General features: G+C 35.4%; 1 protein-coding gene across 7 annotated transcripts in view; it reads left to right on the top strand.

Moving 5' to 3' along the window:
- The window catches only part of LOC149778468 (uncharacterized), a 51,892-nt gene extending 38,508 nt beyond the window's left edge, over positions 1-13,384 (top strand). For 6 of the 7 annotated variants that reach the window (XM_089939326.1, XM_089939322.1, XM_089939324.1 and 3 more), the window contains 3 exons: positions 125-238; positions 4,636-4,702; positions 5,779-13,384. In XM_089939326.1, coding sequence (XP_089795452.1) covers positions 125-238; positions 4,636-4,702; positions 5,779-5,967 — 370 coding nt within the window. In that variant the 3' untranslated portion in view covers positions 5,968-13,384. The remainder of the gene's footprint in view (positions 1-124; positions 239-4,635; positions 4,703-5,778) is intronic. The other variant, XM_089939328.1, reaches the window with a different exon arrangement.
- The last annotated feature ends 752 nt before the right edge of the window (positions 13,385-14,136 follow it).

The raw sequence follows: 14,136 nt of genomic DNA, 5'->3' as shown, positions 1-14,136 counted from the left end.
CATCCATTGATTCACTGTTATTTTAAATGGACAAGTAAGTTATATGTGTGTGTGTGTGTGTGTGAGAGAGAGAGAGATAACAAAAATTCCTTTTTAAGATGATCTTTAATATTTTTTATTGCAGATTAAATTTTGTAGTTGATCACATTGCAAAACCATTCATAAAAGATAAGGTATTTGATGGCTGGAAAGATGACATGAGAAACATTGCCATGTTCCCCAATGTATTTTGCAAGTTGTAAGTATAACTAAGCTCAAAAGTTGTTTTTCAACCTGCTGAATTTTTATCTCTTACCTTTCCTTAGTGCTACTTGGAACATACTGTGTATTTGTGATTATATAGATTTCAGTGTTTCTAGATGTCGAACATCTTCAGTGTGATTTAGTTGTAGCTGATGTTTGCTATACATTTATCTAATTTCTTGCAACTGTGCATTTGTGGATTTTCAATTTATTGGAAGAAGTTGATATTAACAGAACTAAAACATAGTTCACTTAAAAAATAGTATGATCATTTTAGTAGGCTTCGCCTGTGTGAAAATAAATAAATAAATCCAAAAATTTCTAGAAATAAAACCCTAGCTCTTGCAGTATATCAGCTCTACAATTACCTGACCAGTCAGAGATAAGAATTTCAAATAATTTTAAAGCTATAGACCAGCAAGACCATGAAGGTCATTAGTAAATGACACACAGAATGAAGGTCATTAGTAAATGACACACAGAATGAAGGTCATTAGTAAATGACACACAAAATGAAGGTCATTAGTAAATGACACACAAAATGAAGGTCATTAGTAAATGACACACAGAATAACAATTTGATTAAATTTACACATAAATAATGACAACGTTACACTGTAATGAATTCAGCAATCTTCAGATAGGTGATAGAGAAATATTTGACAAGTTTAACTTGAAATCAACAGTGTAGATATCTAGAGATGATGCCAGGACAAAAATGTGGACAAAACTTGATGAAGAATAACATTTAAGAGAATTAACATTTAATTTCTTGATTTGAAACCTAAAAAGTACACTGGAGTGTTTCAGGAAAGACGGGAATTTACAGATTACCAGTACATTTGATGAAGATAATATTGAAATAAGCAGCATCAGCCTCAATAATAGTCTAGTATGAGGAAAGAATGAGTTGTATCTTTGATGTGCATAAATACTCATATTTATATTTGGCTAAATTTGCAGCACAGTACATATTTTCGATAAACGTTACAAGATCAGTCCACAGCAATTCAACATCAACAATGATAGAATTCATGGGCAGAAAAGTTTGATTTAATGGCTCAGTATATGAGTCAACCATTGAAATCGCAAAATTTTACACAAATAAATTTCTTAAATTCAGACATTTGAATAATTGAAATTATATTGTGAAGTGCTGAAAATGAAAGTATCTGTTACAGATAGTAGTCTTCTGGCTTTGCTGATGACACCAAAGGAGGCTAAAGTTTTCACAGGACAAAGAAGGGTATTTAAGACCTCTTGTCTAGGATCATGAAAGTACAATTGCTTGTTCATAGGAGTAAAATAAAGGGAATAAAATACTCTGAATAAAAAGAGTGGTTAACTAAGTAATCTACTTACAAATTGTACAAGCAATCGAGAAACAGATTTCCACAAACGCTTGACCAGCATCATCTCAAACTCAGCCATAGTAATTGTTTTTTTATTCCATGGCCTCCAAGTACAGCTTGGCAATTGTGCAGAGACTAATTTGGGTGGCCGTAAGAATTTATGAATAAACACACATTACCGAATGCAACTGTAATTAAATTAGTTTTGTCCAGTACTGCCAGCCACACCAGTTACTATCAATATGACTATGACAAATATTCTGTTTGGTATGCCTATGATAGTTGCCATGGTTGCAGTTCTCATAACACCCAAGCCAGTGGTTGCTGCCGTGGTGAGTCTGCAGATAAATATCAGTATCATCATTCCACCCCACCAACCTTTAGCTGCGGTTAAGATGAACAAGTATGATGCACAACACCTTAAAGATGTCGGGTTTAGGTCGATCAAACACATTTTCGAGAGGTAGGAAAAAAGTCAACCATTAGTTAAGATTAAGATGGCAGTTTTTTTTTTCCTAACCATCATGGGTGAATACTCCTCCAATCTTCCTCCATGAATTTACTAGGAATGGTGCTGAGGGCACCTTGTAAACCTTTACATATTGTTTCATTGCAGCCTCTGAAATATAAATGTTAAATTCCACCAACGAACCAGTCATTGATTCCTTGGTTTTCAGTGAGTTGGATCAGGTTGTTTTATGATGGCACTGGGTGGCTTTAAAATGGTGTCCTTGATGTCAATGTTAGATGTCTGCAGCGTTTAGTTTGACCTTGAAAAAGTGTGAACTTGTTTGGGTCATCACGAATAACAACCTGGTTGTTCAACTTTATCAAATCAGCTTGACGTGCCACAAAGCAAGTTTGTATTGCTTAAAGACACTTCAGAAGTGCTTCTTTGATTTTGTTATCACGAATAGATCAAAATTATTAATCGGACGTACATGAAGTTTCACTTCTGTGGTCATCAATCGTGATGCAACAAATAAAGATATCTCCCTTTGGAGTTGTCTGAGGTAGTTCAAGACCTCTTCCCTAACCGAGCACCTAACCTGCTTGTGTGGCTGTGGCTGCACAGATGCAGACAGGTCAATAATGTTTAAATCTTTTTTCTTTTTCGTGATGCCATGTTGAATATCAGTTGTTGTATAACTTATCATCATGTCTTCATATTGTATGGTGTATCACATGAAAACATATCACAAACCCAGATCTGGTTTGGACACAGTAGCTGGAACTTGCATCCAATGTTCAGCAAAGAAATGTACATTTTTGGATACTTCCAATTCCATCAGGAAAAGCCATGGATGCATGTGGTCGCAAAAATTAGGAGTGATATCAATCCTGTGCTAATGAAGCCACCCAGGGTACGATGGAGCAAATATCCTGGAGAATTAGCAGAATCCTTCTGGGTCCCAGATACAACATCCGTTAACATCTAAAGATTCAACAAGTGTCGCAGACGTGTTTAGACATATCTACACATGTGGACCACATGGGTTCTAAAGGTGGGTACAGGTAAAGAATCTTTTGAAAGTCATTGCTACGTTGTTGGCAAAACATGTGCTGGTGCACAGTGGACATGTCAGCATTTAGCTATACACTTGCAGAACAATTATTTGGGCAACATGTGTGCAAGAATTTTTTGATAAATTGAGAAGTGCTCCCGAGAATGAGTGATGTGGTTTTTCTCAGTGATAGCAGCACTGAATAATGAAACCACATGTGTGATTGGGTTAAAAACCTGCCAACGTGATTTGACAGAAGACTGTCACCTCAAACCTCAAAACAATTTCACAGCCACCCATGTTAGACTTGTTTGGAAGCAATTTGGTTTGATATCTGTATGCCCCATGGGATTTAGAGGTGGACATCATTGTGCTACTGACACTGTTTGGTCTGTTAATATGTTTATGATCTCAGACTGGATTGGCATTCCTGTGCAACTATCACGTGGCACCATTGGACGAAACAAATGGTAAAGACACTCAAGTAGGGTATTTGTGCAACAGAAATTAAAAGTTGTTCACACGATAACAATTACTGTCAAGATTTATTTTTAGAGTCAGTGCATATCTTACATGTATGTAATGATTACATCAGCAAAACTCCAGCGCTTGATATCCGGCGGGGAAAAAACGTACCTTGTTGCAATGATACACACTTGTGTGATATTTCTTTGACTGAATGCGATTTGTTGTGTTTGCGAATTGATGCAGTTGCCTGAGACACTCTACATGTATTGTGTTTGAAACCTTTTGGGACCACATGTTTAAACTGGAATTTTCTACCACAACTGAGAACATTTTGGGTATCAGTCCCACCTATTCCTTGATTGGATTGCCTGCACATTTGTGCTTGAATTTCCCCATGACTTTCTTGTTGGTGTTACTGAACAGCGGGTTGTCCTTCGAGTACTTACATTGAAGAAGTCCTTTTCAAATTCATTCATGGCAGCCATTCAGATTCATGTTGCTGTAAGGAACAGTCCACACGCGTCAAAATTGCATCACCCAGTGAATTTTGCACACACATTCCCAACCATGGATACAACTGTAAGATTAGTATGTACATGATATATCTGAGCTTCGTGCATGAGGTGAAATTACGCAAGGATTTGTCCACAATCATACTCCGGTACAGTATCAGCCATTTGCAATTCACCAGCAGTATGTCCAGGGCCAATGGATAATCATTGTGGGCATTGTGAATGGATAATCATATAATCAATGGTTTTATCATAGTAGAGCATTAGGACTAATTGCAGGTGGTTTTATCAAAGTAGATCATTAGGACTAATTGTAGGTGGTTATATCAGTGTATATCATTAAGACTAACTGCACATTGTTTTAAAGCTTTATTTTTGCTAATCATTGCACCATAAATATTCTCATTTTCAGATCACTGAATACGAAATGATTTTAACATGTCATGAATGAAAACAGTCACATTTTTATAAAAATTGCATGTATTTTTATATGTAAATTTTGGCCATTTATATTATCATGTATGACATAATGTTTTATTTTACTCTATCTTACAGGTCTGGTATGGTCACTGAGGCAGATTGGTGTAATTGGAAGACAGAAGACTTTAAACCATATGTCGATGTAGGTATTCATTGTGTAAACATCTGGAGTTGTTCTTTTCAGTACCAAAGCCGGGTATAATATTAGAGTGATCCTTAAATTACAAAACCGAATGGTAAACCCAATGTGCATAATTAAATTATCTGACACTAGCTGGATACAATGACTGAACCCAAATTAATAAAGCCGTAATTGTATGGCATGTATAGTCAATAAAACTAAACCCAAATTAATAAAGCTGTAATTGTATGGTATGGATAGTCAATAAAACTAAACCCAAATTAATAAAGCTGTAATTGTATGGCATGTATAGTCAAAATAACTAAACCCAAATTAATAAAGCTCTAAATGTATGGTGTGTATAGTCAATAAAACTAAACCCAAATTAATAAAGCTCTAAATGTATGGCATGTATAGTCAATACAACTAAACCCAAATTAATAAAGCTGTAATTGTATGGCATGTATAGTCAGTAAAACTAAACCCAAATTAATAAAGCTGTAATTGTATGGTATGGATAGTCAATAAAACTAAACCCAAATTAATAAAGCTGTAATTGTATGGCATGTATAGTCAATAAAACTAAACCCAAATTAATAAAGCTCTAAATGTATGGTATGTATAGTCAATAAAGCTAAACCCAAATTAATAAAGCTGTAATTGTATGGCATGTATAGTCAATAAAACTAAACCCAAATTAATAAAGCTCTAAATGTATGGTATGTATAGTCAATAAAGCTAAACCCAAATTAATAAAGCTGTAATTGTATGGCATGTATAGTCAATAAAACTAAACCCAAATTAATAAAGCTGTAATTGTATGGCATGTATAGTCAATAAAACTAAACCCAAATTAATAAAGCTGTAATTGTGTGGCATGTATAGTCAATACAACTAAAACCAAATTAATAAAGCTCTAAATGTATAGCATGTATAGTCAATAAAACTAAACCCAAATTAATAAAGCTCTAAATGTATGGTATGTATAGTTAACAGAATATAACAAAATCACCAGACTTAATTTATGACACAGTATAAAAAATTAAACTGTCACTTATGAAGGTAAAATATTAAAACTGTTTTACCTTTAATTGCAGCACATCCTGGAGATATTTTCACCAGAAAGATGCATGTTTGGGTCGGACTGGCCAGTATGCAATCTTGCAAGTTCTACACTCAAACAGGTCTTTCAGCTTATGGAAAGACTGTTGTCCTCATGCAGTGAACAAGACAGACAGAAAATTTTCAGGACAAATGCAATAAAATTCTACAACTTAGATTTGTGAAGAATAAATTTCTTCAACGGCAGTATATACAGTTTCAAGCTATTATGTACAATTTTGCAAGAAGGACCAACTGAAAGTGACTTGAATGCTTAAATGTGTTATTTTCACGTGGGACAATTAAATTCATCAACCTATTAAAAAAATGCCCTTTTAATACATAAACTTGACTCTTGGGCAACAAACCACTTATTAGCTGTATCTAAATCCAATTTAAACAATGGTACAGTGAATGGTGTATCATACTCCTGGCTTATGTTTAACAGCACTGGTAGTCATGGGTAAGATTACTGACCATTGGGTCTCAGTTTTCTTCATCCTGTATAAATCATTAGTTTCTTATCACAAGCCTCAAGACATTGACTTTTTGACCTCTAAATAGCAACAGTTTGTAGGTTTCTATCTAGCCCAAGTCCGAGCCATCCACAAAGTTTAGTCAAAGAAATTACTCTAGAATATAAATTATTGTGCAGAATCCATTTTGTATCTTTAATAGTCATTGTCCAGAAGGGCATATGACATGGCTGATTGTCCATCATTTGCAAGTCAGTTACCACGTTTTTTTAAAAATATATTGCTGTTCCTCCTAAATTACATGGAGGTTTGCCACAGAATTTCTCACACACACACACACACACACACACATATATTCCAAGGCTTAGTTGGTCCTATATGAAAAAGGACATAAAATATATCTGCCACAGTAGCTATCTCAAAAAGTTTGTTATCACTAATTCTGAAGGGATGGTCATATCAACACAGGTTTTTTCCACTAAATGACTTCATGTTGCCTTGGTCACAAATTAAAATGACACAAGTCTGACATCCAGTATGGTTACAAATCTTGTTAACACTACTCATCCTGAGATGTGGCTTTCACCAGAAGACTTCTTACAAGGTCTAGTTAGTTGTAAATAAAAATGGTTCCACTTACATATATAATATGTCTGTAACAGTGGCCATCTTGAAAATGTTTCTCACTACCCCTTTTCAGTGGATGGTCTGATCAACATCAGGTTTTCCGTAGACAATGTATTATGATGTCAAGTTGGTCCTAAATTAAAAAGGAACCTTGTTCGTTCAGTGGTTATCATACTGGACTTGCAGCTGAAAGGTTGCTGGTTTGAATCAGATCAGATCAGTTGGAGTTGGTTACCATGGTGATTCAGTGGGGGAGGCAGTTGACTCCAGTTGCCTAGGCACTAAATAACCTACTAAATAACCTACTTGTTACGATGTGCTGTAAAAACCAAATCAAATCAAACCCTTTAAAAAAAATGGTGCCAATCTGATGTCCAATTTGGTCACCATGGCAGCCATCACAAGACCTTGTTATCGCTACTACTAAACCAGAAGTCATACAGGCATGGGGTTTCCACCAGGCTTCTCATGGTGTCTAGTTGGTGATGAAAGAAATTGTTTGCCCAGATAACCAATATGACTACCACAGTGGGCATCCAATATTACTTTAAGCATCTTAAAAATCTTTTCACTGTCCCACCTGAATGGATTGTCAGATCAACATGAGGTTTTCACTGAAAGACATTTACTTATGTCCTGTTGATCCTAAATGAAAATGGTGCTAATCTGACATATTGTTATTGCCTGTCCTGAACAGAAAGTCATATGGGCTTTTGTACTGGAAGACTTATCTGGTGTCTAGTTGTTTTTTAAAAAAAAGGGTGTCCAATATGTGATATTCCATATGGTTACTCTCTCAAGTTGGAAAGTCATAATCAGGGTTCCCAAGCTAATGAGAAATCGGGAAAAAGTTTGGACAAATTATAACTTTTTTCTCGACTGTGAAAAGTCCTTGAATTTTGCAAATATTGATGAAAGTTGTGGGGAAAAAACGGGAATTTTTCTGCACAACTTGACACCCGAAAGAATTACATAATTGAGTTGTAACTGAATTTATCGTGAGTTAAATTTATCAAAATCTAACCAGAATATTAGGAGGTTGCAGTCACACGAGAACACACAATCTCACAACCATCATTTTCAAATATTGTAGACAAAATGGTAAAGTCATTGAGATAAAAATACAAAAACGAAAGAACACATAATTCCCTATATTTATCCCGAGACCTACTTCCAGCGTTTTGTTGTATCATGTGACTACCATGTTGACATGTGCTCTCTCATGCAGGGAGCATAAGAAGCAGGGAACCAGACTACTCTGTATGATGAATCAGACTGGCCAAGTTTCTTGTAGTTGTTCTCGAAATAAAAATGTTGGTTTTTACAAAAGGTATCAGACATTCATTTAATATAATTGAAATTTTGTACAACAACATTGAAAGGAGTTTGTTGTTGATATCATGTGACTATTGGACTTCTGATGTCGTTTGAGATTTGTGAAGTCATGCGACTATTAACGCAAATGGCAAGTACCGGGTCAGGTTTCATCTATGCTGAAGTTTGTCTAGTCTGTCGGCAGAATAAAGACATAAGGTATATAATACTTGCCATTTTTGAAAAAATAAATAATTTTCCTGTTGATTTCATGCAGGTGTAAGTCGATATAGCATTGTTTAAATTTGCTAGGCCCGCTGGTAAGCTACCTTACCGTGGTGGCAGATTCCAGTTTTTTTTATATGTAATTGCTCTGAACCTACACTCCATCCTAAATGTCCAACTGTGAAAATTTGGTTGGACTATTCGGAGGAAACCCAGATTAGAAAAATGTTGAATCTCTGAGCTGATCTCAGGTGTGAAATTATTAGGCAGTGACTTTTAGCTTGAAGCATTGGTTTCAGATCTTAAATGGACCACAGGAGAAATGGGAAATTGGCATCCCTTTTATTATATATTAAGAATTGGTAAGAGCCCATGTATCAACACAGGTTTGGGGACTGGTTTATTTAACTACAAGAAGAGAAGTTGATTTTAAAGAAAATTCAGCCCTTGTTTATAAAACAAAATATAATTGTTAAGGTCTTTTGTCAAAATTTAAATCAACCCTTTTGTAAATGTCTTTAAATGATGGAATTTTTAACCAACTTGTTGTAAGGAGTTTAGGTTGGTTGAAAAATAATGTTTGAGATTTTATTGGCACACAAATTCAGGGTTAAACTTTTTTCGTACAGGATAAGATTCTAATACTATGCATTTATTGAGGATTTTCATACTGTTATAGGAAATGTTTACTTTGTATCACATGCACATATATTGCTCTAGAATTCTTTGGAATTAAAGGTTTGAAAGGAAACAAAATAGTTTATGCTCATTATGTTGTTTCCACGGAGCAACATAATGCAGGTCTGCAGAGTTAAAATTTGTATTCTGTACATCGAAATGGCTTTAAATACCAATTTATAGGAATATAGTCGGATTTGTTTCATGTGACTCATTTTGTGGTTTTGTACATGATCATCTTTTCTGACATATATTTTTTGGAGAGTCTTGAAAGAGAAACATCTTCTGATTGGAAAATGCATGTTTTATAATACAAAATGTTCTTTAATTCCATTCACTAATGGTCATATGTTAACCTTGAAAAAATTGATTTCATCCTGGAAAAGACCTGGAAATTTGTATTTATAAAAGTGTGGGAACCATGCATAATAACATGGGGTTTTCATCAGGGGACTCCTTATAATGTCTTGTTGAAAATGATACTGATTGACATCTAATGTGGTCAGATGAAAGAAACCTTGAAAAAAAATTGTTCTTACTACTTCTCATAAATGGAAAGTTATATCGATATGAGGTTTTCACCAGAAAACTTATTATGATATCTAATTGATTCCAACTCAAAATGGTACTGATGTTGGCCGCCATCTTGAAAATTTCTCGTCACTACTTCTTCTAATTGGAAAGTCATATCATCATGGAGTTTTGACCAAAACATTTCTTGTGGTATCTGGTTGGATCTAAATGAAAATGGTGCTTTACAGACATACAGGATGGATGTATCTTGTCATGTGATTTCTGGTGTAACAGTATGTATAATGTGCTGCAAATCAGAGCTAAACATGAAACTTAACCAGAACTTTGCAACTAATTAATGTACCTGAATGTACAAAGGCACTCCCTATCCTACTTGCAAGGAAAACCACCCCCAACCTGTTGCCTATTGACCTAATGATTGGTGGTGGGGTGAAAAAAACAAGGTCAACATCATTGTGACTGAAAGAATAAAAATGCTTTTTAGCGCAGTAAATTTAGTACCAGGTCACATATCTTGGCCAGAGTTTGTGGAAGGCAAGCACTTGAGGTAAGGAAGAGGTCTGTTGATTGACATGCACTAGAGGTATGGCAGAGGTTTGTTGATTCTGGGGTGGGCATACACTTGAGGTAAGGAAAAGGTCTGTTGATGGGCATGCACTTGAGCTAAGGAAGAGATCTGTTGATGTTACTTGAGCTAAGGAAGAGATCTGTTGATGGTACTTGAGATAAGGAAGAGATCTGTTGATGGTACTTGAGCTAAGGAAGAGATCTGTTGATGTTACTTGAGCTAAGGAAGAGATCTGTTGATGGTACTTGAGATAAGGAAGAGATCTATTGATGGCACTTGAGCTAAGGAAGAGATCTGTTGATGTTACTTGAGCTAAGGAAGAGATCTGTTGATGGTACTGGACGTAAGGAAGAGATCTGTTGATGGTACTTGAGATAAGGAAGAGATCTATTGATGGCACTTGAGCTAAGGAAGAGATATGTTGATGGTACTTGAGCTAAGGAAGAGATCTGTTGATGACACTTGAGATAAGGAAAAGATCTATTGATGACACTTGAGATGAGGAAGAGGTCTGTTGAATATGGGTTGGAAAGGTCCATGGTCATTGTGACTTGAGAATCTAGAATCTTGTGAATGAACTGACACTCTACTGTCTGAAAATAATTTCCAAGACTTCAGGGCAAGACCTTTTCTTCTTTGTTACTGCTGAAGGTTGAAACAAACTGATATTCTTGAGAAAATAAGAATCCCTCGAAGGGACTGGCACTCTACTGGCAAAAAGATTTTTTTAAAATCCAAAATAAGACAATTTCCTTATTTTATTTAATTGCTGAGTGTTGATGAAACCATCTTTGATAGTCTTGAAGGATAACGATATTTAAATTAGCTGCTATGGTCAATATATGGAATGTCAGATTGTCACCATTGTCATAATTACAAATAGACATCATTTTAAGTCTTTCGTTCAAAACCCTATGTTCTAACGATTATCCATTCAGGAGGAAAAATGACAACAGGATTTCACCACTGCCATCATGACAACCATGGAATCATTTTCATTAGGTATCATAACAGCATTATTTTCAACATAGCCATTATATCACGATATCATGGTTAATTTTCATTTAGCAGACACCATAACAACTCTTCCGATAAAAAATCCATGTTAAAATGACTTTCTCTGTAAGTGGTGTAACAAAAAAACAAGACTTTGAAGATGGCCACATGTTGAATCTCAGATCAGTAATTTATGATCAATTTTTTAAAAGTTTTTAAGTAAAAACCCCATGTTGATATTACCAAGCAGTTAAAACAATTTTCAGTCTGGCAGCCAGACTGGACACCATATCATCACCATTAGAATCAAGTACATCATATTAAGACTTTTGGTGAAAACCCAATGTTAAACATGAATTTCGATTCAGAAGGAGTAGCAGTATAAAAAAGTTAATAAATGGCTGTGGTGGTGGCAATATTGGATGTCAGACTGGCACAATTTTCATTTATGACCAAGTGGACATCATAAGAAGTCTAAAGTGCAAACATCTCTCCATTCAGGAGTAGTGATAACATGATTTTTAGGATGTCTGCTGTGTTGCAGCCATTTTGGATGGTTAGAACGGCACCCTATCCATTTATGTCCAGCTGGACATAACAAGTATTTTGGTGAAAACACTAAGTCAGTATAACTCCTGTTCAGAAGGTTTTGCAAAAATAAGATTTTGAATGGCTGCTGAGGTGACTATATTGGGCTTCAAATTGGCACCATTGTTACTTAGGGTCAACTAGACGTCAGAAGGTCTTTTAGTAAAAACACCATGCTAATATGACCATTCATGTCATAGGAGTAGCAGTAAAATTTTCAAAATGGCTGTTGTGTCAGCCATATTGGCACCATTTTCATTTAAGACCAAGTAGACACCATCCATTTTCTGGTGAAAACCCCCGTGTCGATATAACCATCCAATCAAGTTTAATTTAATCTGTATGTTGATTATTGAGGACAATTAGTGATAAAAAGATTTTCTAGAAGGCCAGATTAGATGTGTGAGCAGCACCATTTTCATCTAAGACCAACCAGATCATGTGATGAAGGCTCATGTAGACGTTTGATGGCAATCTTCCATGTAGTTTAGGAGTAGTGATAAAAAACTTGAGCTCATTAATGGATGGAGGGATGGTTGACAGACCAACTCATAAGGTCTTCTCATCTCTGACCAGTAGAGCTAATAAACAAGATTTTCAAATAAGTCTTATTAGCAGCCATATTGGATGTAAAATCAGCACAATTTTCATTTAGGATGAACAAAACACCATTTGAAGATATTTGGTGAAAAATCCATGTTGATTTGACCAACAATTCAGGAGAAATAGTGGCAAGAGTTTAAATATGTTCATTATAGCAGCCATACGTTTGCACCATTTTCATTCAGGATGAACTGGATTACATAATTAGCCTTCTGGAAAGAAACTCATTACAATTTGACTTTCCATTTAGGACTAACAGTAACAGATTGGTACTATCTCATCTAGTACAAACTAAATTTAATGGTGAAAACTTAAATTTAATGTCAGTAATGGATCACCTATCACAATTATTAAGCTTTTACCTTTTGCGTGGAAAGACCCCATCCAAGCTAGATGTACCAACACACTGTTCTAGAGCATTTTTAAAAACATGTGCATTGCCACAATCTTATCTATGTCATTAGCCTGAGCTCTGTAGAGTGTCCTCATTCTTTTCCAGACTTACATTGAGTCAACACATGGAAACGCTATGAAAAGAAAATGGCCAAAGTACAGTGGTTTCTTGATAATAACCAGGCCTTGTCAATAATAAATTTGTTGTTTGCATGAAGAGCCATTTTTCCTTTCCCCACATGGAGTAAAGGGCGTGGAACATTGTGGTTGAAATAAGTACTCACTAATTTGGGTTCTCTGAAAAGTTATTCCAATTACACCTAGTTTTACAATATGTGGGTCCAGATAATACTGTGATTTGTGTTTATTAATGCAATAACATGGTCACAACATGGAATCTTGTAACAGTTGTTTATTAATAGATTGTATTAATTGGTTTAGTGGTTTTATAACATTAATCCGACACGACAGTGATGTTTTAGTGTTTATAAGTCATAAACGGAATAACGGAATAAACTTGGACATTCTTGTTTACAATTTAAAAAAATAAAATATAAAAAGACCCAGCAGTAATTAGATACAAGGCTGAGGCAACTTGGACATTCTTGTTTACAATTTAAAAAAATTAAATATAAAAAGACTCATCAGTAATTAGATACAAGGCTGAGGCAACCCTTGTTGTTACTATGATCTTTTTTGTTATTTTATCAGCACTTTAATTTTTCAGATCTCTAAAACAGTTGGTAGGTGTGGCATATGAAAAGCCTATGGGACACCCACTAACTTGTTTATTGTGTAAAAAAAATCTATGTGAATGAACAGAATGCCTATGGTCACACAACACTGGGAACCTTTCTAAAAGCAGGCACACACAGTTATACAGGAAGGATGCATGTTCTTCCCCTTCTGGATCAATTTAATTTCACATAGAAAAAAGTAATGGTGCAACTTGTGATGTAGTAACATATTTCTAAAGGGATTGAGTCCACTCCCCCAAACAAATGAGAGCGAAGTGGCACTTTCCCTGAACAAGATGGAATTGACTGACTCTACCAATAATAAAATGGAGGGATAGCATCTTCCAGGAGAAATAGTGTTACTTCATGTGAGATAGAAGCAGATATTTTTCAAGAGCTCGAGTGCACTGCCTCGAAAAAGAGTGAGAAGCAGCACCTTCCCTAGACATGATAGAATAAATCAGCTTCTGTCACTTAGGGTAATAAATTTGCTGGATCCAAGTGCAACAACACCCCTCATCTACAGGAGAAAAGGTCAGGAAGCAGTAAGACAGAATAAAGGTTCGTCTGTCCCTTTTGCTACATTGAGACCTTTAATATTAGCCTTGTACTGCT

This window comes from Sinohyriopsis cumingii, chromosome 17 (assembly GCF_028554795.1).
Source record: "Sinohyriopsis cumingii isolate HCF-2022 chromosome 17, ASM2855479v2, whole genome shotgun sequence".
In the NCBI taxonomy this organism is placed as follows: Eukaryota; Metazoa; Mollusca; class Bivalvia; order Unionida; family Unionidae; genus Sinohyriopsis; species Sinohyriopsis cumingii.
Note: the sequence above shows the minus strand (reverse complement) of the source record. Positions and strands in the feature narration are given on the sequence as shown.